Below are 17911 nucleotides of genomic sequence, written 5' to 3'. Positions count from 1 at the left end.
TTACGACGATTTTCGATTCCGTCGGAGAGAAAACACCACCTTCTTTAGTCGAATCGGACGCCGTCAAAAATATTCCCGAGTGCAAAATTAGAACTTAAGTTCCCCTAGGTTGTCGATTAGAAAAGTAGAAAGTGAGACAGTATGCCTTCTTAGAATGTAAAATTTATTCTCCAGACAGTTCATGCGCTTCTGTGATCCAGTTTCCCTGGATTTTAAGATTGCTTCAGGATACGCCTCGATCGCATGCGTATCCAGGGTCGCTGCCTAGACAAGCTCTATCTAGTACACGGAGAAGCTCCAACTGGCCGTAAAGCTCATCTTTGAGATATGGATATTTTCACGTTTTCGGTCCGTGGAAACTTCTCCTGGTTGACATACAGCTGATCTGCCTTTGTTTGCGGCACTCGCAGTTGCAGGCCTTGAGCACGCAAAAGGCCGCGACGCAGCTATTTACACAGTGCAGTATAAGTTTCACTTGACGTGGACGTTCATAATAACGGCGGGACATCACCAGTTGCACTTCACAAGGGAACAAATATGATGCGTACAGCTCAGTCGCGCACGACAGCATCCGACGCAAACTCGTGCTCCATCGCCATTATGTCATGGCGATTACACTGTGTCTGACTCTACTGACGGGAGGCTGTTCCTTACGCAGTTTCGGTTTCGTTTCACATACAGGCACTTTTCAGACTCGATTTATCGGGAGAAAGATGCGCGTTGGATTCGATATTTTAAAGTTAAGGATAACGACTCGCTCACACCTCATTTAACTAAGTAATGCTGCCATTAGCTGCCATTTTCAAAAATAATTTGGTCTGCCATCCTTGGAGAACCTCAGGGTCGTGTCATGGGTTATTGAGGCTGTCTGTTCCCCTTTTTTGGGCAAGCTGACTGCCACTGCCAATATTTTTAGTTTTTCGATTATACGACGCCCGGATTATACGACGGTTTTGCGTGGTCCCCTCAAAGTCGCATAATCGGGGTTCCACTGTACTTATTATTCAACATGGACTGACAGCAATACAGTAAAAAAATTGGTTTTCTATTTTTGATGGAGGTAGTGAAACCAGATAGCATTGATTTGTTAGGTTATGACATAATCAGTGCTAGTAATAGCAATCTTATGCAGCATTTTTTCTGACCTCTTTGAAAGCAGGGGGATTCGACATGAGTGACAACGTGCTTGTGCAGTACACGCTGAAATTTCACTGACGAAGGCTTGCTGTAGATTTAATTAGTGAGATTGTGTTCCTAAATTTGGAACTTACTGATTGCAGGTGGAGGAATCTGGAGAACATGTCATCTTCGGAACAGGAGAACTGTATCTTGACTGCGTGATGCACGACTTGAGGAAGATGTATTCAGAAATTGGTATGACATGTGGTTCTCTATGAATCTTTCTTTAGACGTTGGTGTTACGCAGTTGTACCTCACGCATTTATTATTTTTAAATTTATTTAAACAATATGTAAATTTTAGAACAGTCTCTTTATTTTTATTCAGTGTGATACACAAAGAAAAATCTACGGTTTACCTTGGACACACAGTGTTCATATTCAATTGCAAGTCTTTTGTTCACTCTAGAAAACCAAGTTGAATTTTTTGAAATCATGACAGCATTGATGTACAGGTCAACAAGAAGAACATTAGTGTCGTAACATGCAAACTTTATCATTTCTTCTTCACGAGTGTTACAACAAAACTGTCTTTTTGTTCTCGTGTTGTGGACTTGCAGACATCAAGGTTGCTGACCCAGTCGTCTGCTTCTGTGAGACGGTTGTGGAAACTTCATCGCTCAAGTGTTTTGCAGAAACTCCCAACAAGAAGTGAGATGGATTTTTTTCTTTAAACTGAACCCTCGTGTTTCTACTTATACTCTTCATTTACTGTGATCTCACGTTAAAACAAAGTGTAATCTTAATTCGTGAATACAAAAATCATTTATCATAATTAGTCACTAATAAATTTACATTTTTTCTTAATATCGGCTAGGATATCGGCTACCACTGTTTGTTCTCTGATCCACTTCGCTGTAGGTATTCCTATCTCTGAGTGGTACTCCTATCATTTTTTATTTCATCACACTCTGTGTGGTTCTTAAAGTCCTCTCGAGTTTGTTTGTTATTTAACTGGCAGAATGCAATGTTTGTACACTTTCCGCCTTAGCGTCAGTGGTAAGTTGCCGGTCATGAGTTGAGAATGTGAACAAATCTCTACGGCCTATTTAACGTATGGCACATTAAAGCATGATGAATCTCCTTGTGGAATGCTTTCTCCCTGCTTTCTCTGACCATTGCAGAGTAGGTAGCTGGTTTGTGCAGCTAACCTCAGGCTGACAGCTCTTCCTTTTATTGTAATAAGCACTTCGCTGTTGTGACTTCATTGCAACTCAGTAGAAGCTCGACATAACGAACATGGATATGACAAATTATTACAATAAACGGAAAGGCAGGCTAGTTGGTTTAGCTGCATAATGATAATTTTTGCGCACGCAACACGAAGACACAAATGAAAAGTTCACAAGGACCAGCGCAGACTATCAACTGACCTCTATTCAATAAGAAAACACAATACAGTAGAACCTCGTTGATACGTTCCCGCTTAGTACGATTTCCCGGCTCCTACGCTCGAAATCGCGAAAATTAAAAATAACCCAATACAGCTGTGTGTAATACGTTCCGGTTAATACGTTCCCGGAAAATACGATTATTCGGCAGCAACGTTCAGCACCGCGGAAAACTGTAGTCGTATAATACGTTTTGTACTCGGAAAACTCTCATTCAGGTGTGCAAAAAGGGCCCTCTCGTGTACTTGTGACGTGATCGAGAAGTAGCAGACAGCCGCCGCGCGGCGACGGCAGCTTTTCCGCAGTGCCCTTCCCTCCCTCCGCGCTTTCTCTGCTTTGCACAATTGTCCCCTCCGCGTCTCTTCCGAATTGCTCGATCGTCCCCTCCGTGTCTTCTCCGAATTGCTCGATCGCAGCTCTCTGTCAACCACACACCGACCCGAAGGCAGGCGGCGACGCTGGCCGTCAAAATCTTCAAACGGCTTGCCGCGGAAACGCACATGCCGCCGCCGCATCGCCACCGCCCGTAACCATAGCAACGCCGCCATTGTGCCCAGTGAATATGGCCGATAATTTCCCCCACACTTTTCTCGCGGAGCGCATTCGTTTTTGGGTTGCTGCGCCCGGCGCAATTCCAGTCGGCGTATTTCTCTGGCTGGGCAATTCTGCCTACCAGCGGGTCGTCAGAAGCTGCCAGAAAAGATTTGTTCTGGAAGCTATCTTGAAAGTTTTTGGTTATCAGACGCCAAAACGAGACGATGCGCGCTCGCCGCCATCTTTGTGAGGACTCGACAGATCAAAGTGCGGGTGCTTGGGGACTTCACCTTCGGTTGCCATTACGCCGAGCGTTATCTTTTAAAGCCCGTTCCCCCGTGCGATATGGTGCGATTACGAGTGGCGGCGAACATAGCACATGTCTGAAGTTAAGACAGAACGCAAACTGATCAGCGCGAGTATGCGACGTAGTATGCGATTGCCGCGAACAGCTGTCACTTTCGGGGACGCTTATCACTTTCGCGAGATTTCGCATATCGTGTTGTACCACGATTGTTATGTGCACTGCGAAGAATTGAGCTTGTTAAGCCTTTAGCGGGGCAAGTCACACGTGATCTTGCGAACGTACGTTATCGTATCCCAAATGCGTATGCTCGAGAATATCACTTCTGCTCTTCGGCAAACCTAGCCCCATATTTCCAAGCGGCCATGCACAAAGAACCGACGCTCATGCGGCGCAAAGTTTCGTCTGCTGACACGGCGGTAGCGTTTCTTTACGTTTACGCTGGTTGTCACAGAGTTCGACTTTGCGATATTTGGGTTGTCTCGGGATTTCAATACACGTGACCACGACGTTATTTTCGGTCAGGACCGGAACTAGCTGGCTAACCTCTGGCTGCCAGCGAGATGCCAGGAGTTCGAAAATCGAAGAGTCCCTCCATGTTTTTTTTTAGAAATAATGTTTTTTGCCCTTGCACCTCAATATGGCCTTGTCAGCCTCAATTTTTACTGGATTAGGATCGTACGTTTTCCCGGATCATACGTTTATTTTCCGCGTTTTTTTTTCCGAAACGTATCAACGAGGTTCTACTGTATATACTCACTACAAGCACATCATGATCACTGCGCATGAGCAGAACAGCATAGTCTATTCCTCTACATAAAAAACCAAAAAACCTTTAACAGACACATTGCACTATCACATCTTGTTTAGCATTGGGACGTTAAACCCCAGATATTATTATTATTATTATATCTTGTTTAGCAAGTTAATTTCGTTGTCATTGAGCGCTACGGATGAATGACTGACACACATGCCTTGAAGTCTAGAGATATGCCAAGCTTCTACAATCTCTGTTGTTGTCTGATTAGGATGAGCATACAAAACATCAGTTTGGTTACACAAAGGACTACACGACCCGAAGAACAATGCGTACAATGCATTGCTAAATGTGTTTCCGGCCTTCCCTTCAAATAGTCTGCGCTGGTTCTTGTGGACTTTTCGTTTGTGTCTTCGTGTTGCGCACGCAAAAATTATCATTAGACAAATTATTGTTAAATAACTGAATCAAAATGTTGCTTGCTGGTATCAGAAGGTACGTAATTTAACTTTAACAAAATTATAGGATATGACGGAAGTAATTGCTTGTCAAAGGTTTGTTTTATAGCATTGTTCTGCCATATTTACTGTAATGTTGGCTCTTGTGTTTGTATCGTGTGTGGCAGGAACAAAATCACCATGATTGCTGAGCCACTGGAAAAGGGCCTGGCAGAGGACATTGAGAATGAGGTGGTGCAGATCACATGGAATCGGAAGCGACTGGGAGAATTCTTCCAGACCAAGTATGACTGGGATTTGCTCGCAGCTCGTTCCATCTGGGCATTTGGACCCGATGCTACAGGCCCCAACATTCTTGTGGATGACACCCTGCCCTCTGAGGTAACTCGGTTTCTTGAATTTCGTGATGACACTGGCCTAAGAGTTTTCTCACTTTGTAGTCGACAAACACATCTGCCTTTAACTATGCTATCTGAGCTCCATTTGAGCTGTCATAACACACTAACTGATAATGTGGAGATGCTCAATTATTTGGACAGCTTCACCCACTCCCACTACAGTCAAACCCCGCTACAACGAAATTGACGGTGCTCGGAAAAATGTTCGTTGAAGCGAACATTTCGTTGTAGTGAAATCGATAAAACTATGGCTGACCTGAGCTAGTAGAACAGTGAAACATTTATTTCCAATATTCAAAAAGTGTCTCCTGCTTCCTTTGCGTCCCCAGCAGCGTTACGACGCGATTCTCATATATGCATAGCAACGCCACGTTGAAAAGCACGCAGAAATAACGGCTTCCGCGAACGAATCAAACAGGCACGGGCGCGCAACACGAACTGCACAGTTGCACCAATACGCTAACACTAGCTATTCGCCGACAACGGCGACATGCAGGCGTGCTATCGCGGAGCGATGACTTACGCCTTATTCTTATCCACCACTCGCGGCTGGCTGATCCCGTTGATAACGCGGACGAGTTGTTGCTCCGACCATTGGTCGCACTGACTAAGCGCGAAAAGCATTGGAAAAGGCACCATTCCGCGACTGCACCCCAGGGCTGCTCGCGTTGATAATGCGGATTCGGCGGATGTACCGTCGCTCTGACCATTTGCGAAAAGCACGAAAAGTATTGGAAAGGCATCGAAAAAGCTATCGTTTCGCGATTGCACCCCAGTGTCGACAACTGAGCTGTGGCTTCGGATTGTCTGCAACTCAGAACCAACTCAAGCCAGTTGCAAAAGCAGGGCTATGGTGTACTACACCATAGCAGGGCAGTCTGATCGCCGTCGCTATCAAGCAATGGCGGCCCTTATGCTCAGCTAGGAGCTCAGTCAACAGCGGCGGTTTCTGGTGGTTCGAACACGTGATTCAGACTTTGAATTCAAGATCAAGAAGGGAGCCGACGGATGGATACACGTTATAGATTTCAAAACAGGAGAAAGTGCCTCAGATCAGGCTGGCCGACGTTTCGATAGGGGACCTATCTTTGTCAAAGGCGCCTTGTCATCCCTGGCGTGTTAGTTTTATGGGGTTAGTGATGACGTCATGTCCAGCGGCGGCGTGTCTGTTGCTGTTGGTAATTGATGCCTGGAAAGAGAGAAACTCGAAAGCAGAAGAGTAAAGCCCTTGCCACATTTCAAGAGAATTTGCAAACACGTTCGGGTCTGCCATGTCAGAGTTAAAGGTAGCTGCAAAGAAAGGAAAAAAAAAAAAAAAGGAGAAAAAAGGGGGGGGGTACAACCAAGCGAGAGGGCGAGTGCAGCCATCACAAAGAGCTGCAGAAGGTGGTGAGGAAGGGAACTACAGGCGGGGAGAAAAACCGGGCGGCTTCCGTTTAAATGTCCGCCAAGGAGCTGCAGAAGGTGGTGGGGAAGGCAGCTACAGACGACAAAAAAAAAAAAAAAAAAGGAAGGTACTCGGGCGGCGTACGTTTAAAATGCCGCCTGCCTACTTTAAGTGATATTGAAAGGGTTGCCCGAAAAGCAAGCTCCTGCTTAATGGGTGAAGTAATTCGCTGGCATATGCATCCAGTGTCGTCGGTGGCTTCCAAAAATTGGGCGCCCGTCAACTATTTTTTTTTTTTTTTCCCTCTTAGTTGACGGGCGCCCAATTTTTGGAAGCCACCGACGACACTGGATGCATATGCCAGCGAATTACTTCACCCATTAAGCAGGAGCTTGCTTTTCGGGCAACCCTTTCAATATCACTTAAAGTAGGCAGGCGGCATTTTAAACGTACGCCGCCCGAGTACCTTCCTTTTTTTTTTTTTTTGTCGTCTGTAGCTGCCTTCCCCACCACCTTCTGCAGCTCCTTGGCGGACATTTAAACGGAAGCCGCCCGGTTTTTCTCCCCGCCTGTAGTTCCCTTCCTCACCACCTTCTGCAGCTCTTTGTGATGGCTGCACTCGCCCTCTCGCTTGGTTGTACCCCCCCCCCCTTTTTTCTCCTTTTTTTTTTTTTTTTTCCTTTCTTTGCAGCTACCTTTAACTCTGACATGGCAGACCCGAACGTGTTTGCAAATTCTCTTGAAATGTGGCAAGGGCTTTACTCTTCTGCTTTCGAGTTTCTCTCTTTCCAGGCATCAATTACCAACAGCAACAGACACGCCGCCGCTGGACATGACGTCATCACTAACCCCATAAAACTAACACGCCAGGGATGACAAGGCGCCTTTGACAAAGATAGGTCCCCTATCGAAACGTCGGCCAGCCTGATCTGAGGCACTTTCTCCTGTTTTGAAATCTATAGACTTTGAATTCGTATTTTTATGTTCTAAAATGCATCAAAATGTTTGAGATTGTGTTTATTGCACGGTAAATTAAATTTTTGAGCCCGGAATGGCATCGTCAAATTTCGGTGAAGCGGAACGGCAGCAGAAAAAGTGTTCATTGTGGCGAGCATATTTGTGCATTGACTCCTATGGACTGTTGACGGGGAACTGAGAATTTTTCGTTGTACCGGAAATTTCGTTGAAGCTGAGTTCGTTGTAGCGGAGTTCGACTGTAGTTTCATAAATTCAGAACATGTGGACCGCTGAAATGCTGTACACCGAACAGCACGTGTTTTGACAATTGGGATTCCGCCTTCACAGCTGCATGCTGTGCTGTGTGCACACCATTTTGTGTGCATCAAGGGCATAACCAGAAATGGCGGTACACCAGGCATGTGCAAGGTTCTGACTCTCAAAAAAACTTTTACAACAAACACGCACGTACAGTACAGCAAGCGCCCTGGCAGTGATGGCATAAGCTTAGTAGGCAACGTGCTAAACACAGCTTGAGACAATTGGCTCCGCTTGGCAGCGGGCACCACGTTTCAACGAAATGGCATTGGTCTTCACTCATTAGCTGCACAGACTAGGCTTGTGCGAATATTCGAGCAGTTTGAATATTTGAACGAATATGACAGTATTCGAATTCTCCTTGAAACGAATTTAAATTATTCTAAATTTCTAAGTATATTCGAAATGAATGAATAGACACATAAACCGCATGTAACCCCCTGTAAAGGCTGTTTCACTACAGTGGAGGGGTGCTGTATTGTGAATACACGTATCCAGAAGAAACCCGCACTGCCGCGAAGCCCCACTTCAAGGTTAAATGAACAAATTGCCCTCGCATCGATTCCTCATTTTTCAAGTTTAAAAGCTCATTATATCGGCTTATATGCTCTAAGTAGAGTAAATTTTAAAACCTAACGTATTTTACAGGTTATCACTTGCATTCTGTCGAAAGTAAAATCCTGCTACTATTCAAAGTTGCTTCCACTTCCCTTTGAACCAAAAAGAAAGGCATTTGCACATGCCTTGTTTCAATTTTAAAAAGTATCGTGCAGGTTAGTTGGGTCATGACAGATATGCTCATTTTTCTTTATAATATCTGATGTGTACTACTATTCGTATGCGATTAGAAATTATTCGACCAAATCACTATTTGCTTCGAATCCCTTCGAACCTAAAATTATGTATTTGCACAAGCCTAGCACAGACGCATACACATGCATTTAGGAAAGCCGAGGAAGTCATCCATGCATTATTCCGCTATGTTGACCACTGTATGTGTTCCCTGTCATAGTTTTGTAATGCTCCCTGGCATTGCCACTGTGCACTGTTACACAATTGGGCAAGAGAGTCAGAATTATTTCTGTGCTTTGATGAAAAGAAATTGGCCTTGCAGTGGGTACCGGTCACCGTCTACTGCCGCAGTTTATTTATTTCTTTGTTGGTAGCAGCTGCGTACATGAGGAGATGCAAATTGATACCTGTCTAGCAGGTACATATTAACTAGGTCTTACTGTAGTTGTTTATCTCCTTAGTTCCAATGTTGTAGCTGCTACTAACTTCTCCACTGTGTTCTTTTTGCTACCCAGGTTGACAAAGGACTTCTTAGTATGGTGAAAGACAGCATTGTCCAGGGCTTTCAGTGGGCCACGCGAGAAGGGCCCCTTTGTGAAGAACGTAAGCCATTGCATACTAATCTTCTCATGGTGCTGTTTGCTCCCTCTAATTTAATTCTTAAAAACTATAACCAGAAAAAAAGAAAGCTTACGTGCTGTACCCAGAGTATCATTGTACTGTAATCAACACCTGCACTTTCCCTGTCTAGAGACATCAAAGTCAGCCTCATGTGCTTCACCCTGCAGCATTTTTATATTTCATAGAATGCTACCATCTTGTCAGGTTTTTCACTACACCCAACAGATTTTAGGCTTTGCTTGTTTTCAAGTGTGCCAGAGTGTTCTGATATGTGTAGCCTTTTAGTTTTCCATCTGTAACACACCTTTCAACGTTAGAGATAAAGTTTCACTCACTGCATTTCTCTGAGGTGTCTCAGTAGACCTGTTTGGCTTTCTGGGTCCCGCGAACCTGCTCTGTGCTTATTGGCTGACACTTTGTTACAGCCATCCGTAACTGCAAGTTCAAGATTTTGGATGCTGTAATAGCAAATGAGCCCATTCACCGTGGAGGTGGCCAGATCATCCCAACGGCTCGACGTGTGGCCTATTCCGCATTCTTGATGGCAACTCCTCGCCTCATGGAGCCGTACTACTTTGTGGAAGTGCAGGCTCCTGCTGACTGTGTCTCGGCTGTGTACACAGTTCTCGCTAGGAGGAGGTCAGTGCCTGTGCTTGCTTCTGGTTCTTGTAATGCCTTTTAATTGTTCTACATATGCCTTTGCGTTTTGTCGCATGTCTTATTTATAGAAATGTGTGTATCTGAAGAAGACTAAGACGGGAACAAACAGCGCTGGACATGGGACGTCAAAAGAACGTTAGACAAGGGCGCTGAACTAACAACCACTGGTTTATTGTTGGGATATGCAATACAGTCAACGTCCGGTTTTTCGGACTCCCTAGGGACCGTGAAATCGTCCGAAAAATCGTGCAGTCCGAAAAAATGAATTCATACTTTTTTATTCCGCTCAAGCGGTCAAATCGCCACAACCACGTCCGAAATAGCTTTAATGCCTCGCAGTACACTTATCAGGCATTTTGGTGCACGCCCAGGCTCCCGCAAACACATACGGTACCTGCCGCGAACCCCGCTTAACTACGTGCCAATCGCCACTTACTTGCAAATTTGAGTCTCATGATGAACGCCGCTGATACCAGTAAAGTGCGGAATAGATTACGGTGCTCTCGCATGGAGTGTTTGGAAACGATGACGGGGAACGCAAGGACTGTGGCGAAAGAGCAGACGACTCGTCCGGCTTTCCCCGATGCACGTGCGCACGCATCGCCGAATCTCCGCCGATAAGCAATTTGCTGCCGTGTGAAGCCAATCGTTTCTAGTTGTGTGCAGCACATCGCCAACTAAGCTGACGCCACCACTGTACTGTTGCTCTACCGCACGCATGCATTTGTCATCAAACTGTTCGTGATGCCCACTCCGTTCCTGACCGCACACGGGCGCGGCAATGGCGAGATGGTTTCATTCGTGAACGCAACACGTCTGTGCGGCACACTGAGCGGTCTTGCACAAAGAGGCAGCATGAATGGCGGCACGGCGCGTCTGGGCTCTCGCCTGTTAAATGCGTGCAGTACGCATGCAACTGCGCGCTAGGCCATATGCACTACCGAGCAGTTAACTGACGATGCTTATCGTAAGGGTTGTCGGCGATTAAGCCGTACTGGCGCGCTTGCCACCTGCCGCCATCACGCCTCCGTGCATTTCCGCTGCTTATCCGTAAAGACATCGCCGCACGGTGCCGTGATAGCGGCCCCTTTGAATTTCTAGTAAGCTTCACCCCATAACACTTCGGCATTGCGGCGAAGCTGACTTTTGGACTTTGCTACTGTCGCAAACAGATCGACTCGCGAAAGCGCTGGTTCGAACCTACGAGATGATAGACGCGGCAAAGGTGGGGGCTTCAATTAATGCCTCTCAGACCTGCAATTTAGGCAGAAAGTCCGAAAAATTGAACGCTAAAGAGTTTCAGCGTCCGAAATTTCGGACGTTCTTATACATTCTGGTGACGGTGCCGCGAAAGTGTCCGAATTTTCGAGCATGTCCGGAAAATTGGGCGTCCGAAAAATCGGCAGTTGACTGTATATACAGAAGCTTAATCATGTACTAACCAGCCAAGTTAGGTGCAGTCCTGCTGAACACAACAAATGATTACGATAAGGTTGGGACTGGCATGGTTCAACAGTGGTCGAGCAACGTGCCTTATGAACTCGGCTAGTGGACTAGTGAACCTCTCAGTGAACTCCCTTATAAAAACAAATTATTTGTCAAAGCACTATCTACAGCCCGAGATTTTTTTGTATGGCCACATTTGATCTTTTTTAGCCAGTGTTTGACTTTCATAGAGAGCTCTGTGGAGATCATGAAACATAATTAATGCTTGATAGCTGGCGTCACACCAGATATGTTGGGCATATTTTCCTGTGTTATACAGTCGCCGACCGTTTATTCGGACTCGGCGGGAACCGCCGAAAAGTCCGTATAATCGGGAGTCCGAAAAAAAGGATTCACCAGAAAGAAAAAAAAACACTTTTATTGGCCAAGCGGCGGGAAAAAACTTGTTAGTGCGCGTCTGTACACATGTACGCTTATGCGCGACCAAGTCGGCCTGTATTTCAGCCAATGTTTGGCCACCCCCTGATGGTCGGCAATAGCACTGCAACGGCCCACGCTAAATCCGCATTTGATGGCTGTGGTGTGGTAGGTGCGTCGTCACGGCAGTCACTGTCCGCACGTGCTGGTTCTTGTAGCTGACGGGTGATCTCATCGCCCAACTCGGCGAAAACTCCCAAGCAACTTCCACCTGGTGAATAATCGCCACTTTTTTTGCCATCGTCAGGGCCTTGTAGTTGCCGCGTTTCTTTAGTTCCGACGGCGCACATGAAATGGGCAGCGTCGAAGCAATTTCAGCAGATCAGGCCTCGCACGCCAAGCAACAAACAAGGGAGCGGGACACAAAGCTCGGGATGCAGATCAGGCTTAGCCACAGAAACATCTACCCTCACACGCCAAAAGGAAACAACGTTGGGTAGTTGATGTTGCAGTGCTTCTGTTGTCGTACTCGTTTTGTCCGAATCAGGATCCGCGTCGTACTCGTACACCCTGTCATTCACCTCAAACGCCGCACCGAGCTGATTCCAATCTTGGCTTGGCCTGCTGTTTGGCCGTGGTAGCCATTCAATGGATACTTGACTGGCTAAAGCCAAAAGGCAACCGTTGTGTGTAGCCAACAAACATAGCCTTCGAGATCGGTAATTTCTGCGTGGATTTTTGACATTGGCACGATCTCCAGTTATAGCCAGTGCAACATTTCAGCGCTGGCAACCTAGCAAAAACATTGTAAACATTGCTGACAGCTTGTCATGGCGTTGAACGTCGCACTTGATCAGCCAGGCGGAGTCCGAAAAATCGAACGGCGCACTGTGGGGCGTCCGAATTTTCGGTCGTGAGTTTACATTACTTCAGTGAGACGAGTGGCGGTGCCGCGAAGGTGTCCGAATAAACGAACATGTCAGAATTTTCGGTGTCCGAATAAACGGTCGGCGACTGTACTATAACCAGAATTTCAACATCTATGCAGGTTATAGCTAAACATTGTTCTCATGCATGGCTTCACAGCACTGCACCACAAATTGTGTGATTGAGCAGAGGGCTGTTGTGGCAGTTGGGATGACAAGACACACACCATAAGTTTGTCTCTGAAATTCTCAGAGTTAGCTTTATACCTGAGAGAGTGCATTTTTCTTTATAGACTAAGTCATTGCGGTAATGCATGAGAACATTTTATTGCGATAGCAGTTATATGGACACTCTCGGCTGATTTTTGTTGTCGCCGTCGCAGTCATGTCCCGGATATATATATGTATGTATATATATATAAAAAAGGCACAAAAATAAAGCAGAAGAAAAAAATTCTGAACCACGGACTGGGGATTCGAACCATCAACCCCTCACTCCCCAACCAGCTGTATTAGACACGATGCAACCATGCCCCATGCATGCGCCGGCGAAATAACGGTGAACAATTTATATACACCATTTACCGCTGGTGTGAAGCAATATCTCGGAGGAGCTTGAGCATGTTTTCTGTCACGCAATGCTCCTAATTTTCATTCAGTTTGAAAACTGCCCTCGCGCATGACAAAGTAGCCCTTTTCTGTACCCACTTGTGACGTGGAAGGAAAAAAATAACAAAGAACACCGGCCACACCTTACATCAGACGCCCCCGTGTGGCAGGAGACGCAGGGGGTCATTCCACGTGCCGCAGTTTAAAAGAAAAAGAAATACCTAAGAGCGTCTGATTCTCCATTGTCGACACTTGCAGACGCCACGCTCCTAATTTTCTTTCAATTTGAAAACTGCCCTTGAGACGCGCACAACAAAGTGACCCTTTTCTATACCCACTTGTGATGTGGAAGGGAAAAAAAACAAAACAAAGGACACCGGGCACACCTTGCATCAGACACCCCCGTGTGGCAGGAAGCGCAGAGGGTCACTCCACGCGCCACAGTTTAAAAGAAAAGAAATGTCTAAGAGCATCTGATTCTCCATTGTCGACACTTGCAGCGCGTTACTCAAGCGTAAGGACGTAACAACTGCGACAGTTGTTAGTTCACGCTTGCCCTGTGCATGCCTGTGCGTTCTTTTCGGGCGTCCTTCTTTGTGCTTCAGCAGTGTGCTGCAAGTATCGAGCTGCTTCTCGGTCTTTGTGTGACATTCCAATTTCTTTCTGTCGCATTCATGGCTTTGCCGTTGCGGCGAAACTGTGACTCTTTTTTTTCTTCTTTCCTCTTTTGAAGATTGTAGCTAGGCATGCAGATTGCATGCTAGGACTAGCCATATATTTGAAAAGTTAAATAGAATATTTGCTTGTAAGGGGCAACTTTTATTTATTTTATAATAAAAGTTGTTTTCATTCATTCATTCATTGTAAGGGGCAACATATTAGTATTGTTAGATTGCTAACAGCCTGTACACTCTGCTACCATTATGCCCTTTGGATATGTGTTTGATAGCGGATTACCTGCATATAGTAAATCTACACGATCAGTGCTGCAGTGCCACATTACCGTGAAAACAGGAATATATAGGTTGAGCTTTTTTCGAAAAACTGTAATGTAATGTTCGATCCCTGTCTTAAATAGCAGTCTTCAGCAGAAAAATTATGGGAGTCTGGCGACCATGGGCGACTGAAGTCAACCGTCTTACTTGCCTTCATCAGCGTCGCTAGTGATGCAGGAGGGCCAAGCTTCAAGTTATTCTATTTTGTCACAACATTCTGTCGATTTCAAGTTTGGTACCTGTTTTATAATGACTAGTGAGAAATTTGTGATACTAATCTTAGTTTTAAAGTATTCAATTTAATTCGTTTGGGGACTTGTTGTGCAATACCAAAGAGAATGCTTAAAGGGACACTAAAGGCAGATAACAATTTATGTCAGAGTGAAAGCTCAATGTATGACAGTGTCTAAAAAGGCAATATTATCAACAGCAGTGCCCTACTTACCGAGAAATTAAGCTAAATGTATCACATGACGTGTGCCACGAGTGGAACATATTGGAAATGATCCCGATGACATGAGAGCGTCCGACTACAATTAATCACTAGTAATCAAACTAGCAGCAATAAAAAAAGAACCTTACGTGCATGAAAACACGTAATAAAATGCTGTTTGTTCGTTTCCGTTTGATTCATGGAAAAAAGAACCTCTGTGGCGTTGCCATGTGGAACGGCGCACGTGGTTCAAAGGTTCCGTTTTCGCCGAACTGCGCTTCGCCTGGCGCCCTGCTTTGCTCACGCAGTCGCGTCTCAGTGGTAGTTTAAGGATCGCGTACTGCCGCGTGTGTTTTGCACGCTCGTGAAAGTCGCTCTGACAGAAAGTTCGACAAAATGCCGCATGCATGTGATGTTGCCGGATGCCCGAATGGTGCGCGCCAACGTTGGACACGGCAACACGGCAAAGGCGGGCAACGTTGGGCACGGCAACAGTGACGTCAGAAAGGCCGCTTTCAGGCGGGTGATTTGGCACTAACGCGATGCAGACCTCTAAAATGTGATTTTATTGGAAAATAAGCACTTTTTTGGCACAAAAGTAGCACTACGAGGTTTCTGGACCGCTATTTCAACAAGCAACGTTGACTTAATATTTGCCTTTAGTATCCCTTTAACAGCTTCAGATGACATTGCCACCTTGCAGGTACCACTATTGCACAGTGGTTAAAGATCACAGTAGAAAGAAGTTCCACTTAGTACACACAAGCACAGTACACCTTATACACATTGTACACCCATTAACATACATGTGCACCTAGCTCTACTTCAAGCAAAGTCCTGTGAGCAAATCGTTATATTCTGGGGGAAAATGAGAGTGTAGGAGTGGTTCAGCGCATATTTCACGGCAATGAGATCAGCTTCGTTAACATTCATGGTGTAGTTCGTTTATTGAATGCTTCGCTGTCTTTTTTTGTTGTTGTTGTACAAGTTTTAAACGCTGCGTATAGAAAACACTGAACATTTCTTTCATGCTTGCAGAGGTCACGTAACACAGGATGCTCCTGTCCCTGGGTCGCCACTGTACACAATCAAGGCCTTCATTCCAGCCATAGATTCATTTGGGTTTGAGACTGACCTGCGGACACATACCCAAGGCCAAGCTTTCTGCCTTTCCATGTTTCACCATTGGCAGGTGAGAGAAACCCTTCCTCTCTGTTCAGAAGGTGTTTTGTGGTATGGTCGAACCCCGCTACAACGAACGCTGCTTCATCAAAATTTTCGGTACAACGTAAAATTCTCGGTTCCCTGTCAACAGTCCATAGGAGTCAATGCATAAATATGCTTGCCACAACGAACACTTTTTCTGCTGCCATTCTGCTTCAACGAAATTTGACAATGCCATTCCGGGCTCAAAAATTTAATTTGCCATGCAATAAACACAATCTCAAACATTTTGGTGCATTTGAGAACATAAAAATATGTCTACAAAGTCTAAATCGCATGTTGGCATCATCAGAAACCACCGCTGTTGACTGAGCATGGTGGCTGCCATTGCTTGATAGCGACAGCGATGAGACTGCCCTGCTTTCGCAACTGGCTTCAGTAGCTTCTTAGTCGCAGACAATTCGAATACAAAGCTCAGTTGTCCACGCTAGGGTTAGAGTGTACTAGAATATTTTACTGGGGTGCAATCGTGGAACGATTCCTTTTCCAATGCCTTTCCAATGATCTTCGTGCATTTCGAGCTTCGCCAGTGGTCAGAGCACGGTACACCTGCATTATCAACACGAGCAACCCTGGGGTGCAATCATGGAATCACGTGGAACGATGCCTTTTCCAATGCCAATTGCTAGTTGGGTGCAGCGCGTCGCGTACTTGGCTCACGCCGTCACAGCCGGGCCGCTTGCTGTACGCCGTATGCGTGCATTTGTGCGTTCATGCCTGCTTCAATCCTGGACCGTACACAGGTTTGGCGAGTAGCCTGTTCGTTCAACGCGGTGAAGACAAGCATTTTGCAAGCAGCGCACACCCTACGTCTCCGCGTGGTGCACAACGAGGCACGGCGCACTTGGGTTGTCGCCTGATAAAATAAAATGTGCAGTTTACGCTCGCTGTCAGTGCATCGACGTTTCTTGGTGCCTGCGCTGCTCAACACCAGCGAGCTTCTTTTGCTTCTACAAAACGACAAACACTAAAGCAGTCTCACACGACCACGGTGGTGGCGAACTTCCGAACGGCACCATGGCGCGCTTGTACCGCCGTCAATGCGCACAGTTTACGTTGCATGCACAGCCAGGCAGATAGGTGCAGAGGACTATGATAAGGTTGTCGGCGTAAGTCATGTAGGCACGTTCATTGTCGGCCGCCACCTTGCCTTCGCTCTTTTCTGATGCTTATGCATGAAGGCATCGCCACATTCGCACAGAAGCCGTACTCTCAGATCGACCAGTCTCTACCATTACCAAAAAGACGGGATACCCTCTGCGGCACATTGTGGCATCGATGAGTGGAGGGGCGCCGTGAACTTGTTAGTGCAACGAAAAGTTATCACGGTTAGCGCTTACATTTTCGCGCTTGTCCTCTGTATACCTGTGCGTTCTGTTCGAACGTCCTCCTTTGTGTGTGAGCAGCGGGCTGCAAGTGTCAAGCTGCGACAGTTGTTAGTTTGCACTCATCCTGTGTGTGTTCTTTTCGTGCGTACTTTTTGCTTGAGTAGCACGCTTAAAGCTTCGATCTGTTCGCTGTTCTTTGTGTGACATTCCAATATGTTGCTATTGTATTCATTGCTTCGCCCTTGCAGCAAAATTGTGACTATTTTTTTCCTTACTAGCCATTCTGCCGCTGAAGAAACGTCTGAAAAGTGAGCGACCTTGTTCGCACCGTCCGAAATCTGCATGCGATGCTTGCCGATCTAGGATATCTTAGTCGCGAGTAAATTGGAGCGGGGCATGCGCAAGCGTGCCTCTCTCATGCTTTAGAAGGCCTGTTTTAACTTTTTTTTTTCGCTTCATATGCGCGATATTTTTACCACGACCATGTCTGAAATGTTCATTTTTCGATCAGCTTACAGCGCAATAGAAAGGCGAAGACGGACGCAGACCAAGGATGGGATGACACGAGCGTTGTTCTTTTGTATTTTTTCTTTTACGGGCAAAATTACTTTCTTGCAGCAAAGTGAGTGCCTGCTGTTTCACTTTTGCTGTCTTAACTTCAATGCGGTTAAAATTTTCCAAGACCGCCGCTTTTGACTTCTCAGTGAATACACCTTCCAGCATTACCACAAACATCCCCTCCTTGTCCGACACACACACTCTCAGTCCCCTCGCTCCA

General features: G+C 46.0%; 1 protein-coding gene across 1 annotated transcript in view; it reads left to right on the top strand.

The window, feature by feature from the left end:
* Positions 1–17087, top strand: part of LOC119386047 (116 kDa U5 small nuclear ribonucleoprotein component-like) — a 17544-nt gene extending 457 nt beyond the window's left edge. The window contains exons 2-8 of the mRNA XM_037653398.2: positions 1281–1374; positions 1739–1829; positions 4790–5003; positions 8990–9077; positions 9521–9734; positions 15620–15773; positions 17007–17087. Of these exons, the coding sequence (XP_037509326.2) occupies positions 1281–1374; positions 1739–1829; positions 4790–5003; positions 8990–9077; positions 9521–9734; positions 15620–15773; positions 17007–17087 (936 nt within the window). The remainder of the gene's footprint in view (positions 1–1280; positions 1375–1738; positions 1830–4789; positions 5004–8989; positions 9078–9520; positions 9735–15619; positions 15774–17006) is intronic.
* Positions 17088–17911: the final 824 nt, after the last annotated feature.

Source organism: Rhipicephalus sanguineus, chromosome 3, assembly GCF_013339695.2.
Source record: "Rhipicephalus sanguineus isolate Rsan-2018 chromosome 3, BIME_Rsan_1.4, whole genome shotgun sequence".
NCBI lineage: Eukaryota > Metazoa > Arthropoda > Arachnida > Ixodida > Ixodidae > Rhipicephalus > Rhipicephalus sanguineus.
The sequence above is the reverse complement of the archived record's forward strand: the minus strand, read 5'-3'. Positions and strand labels throughout refer to the sequence as shown.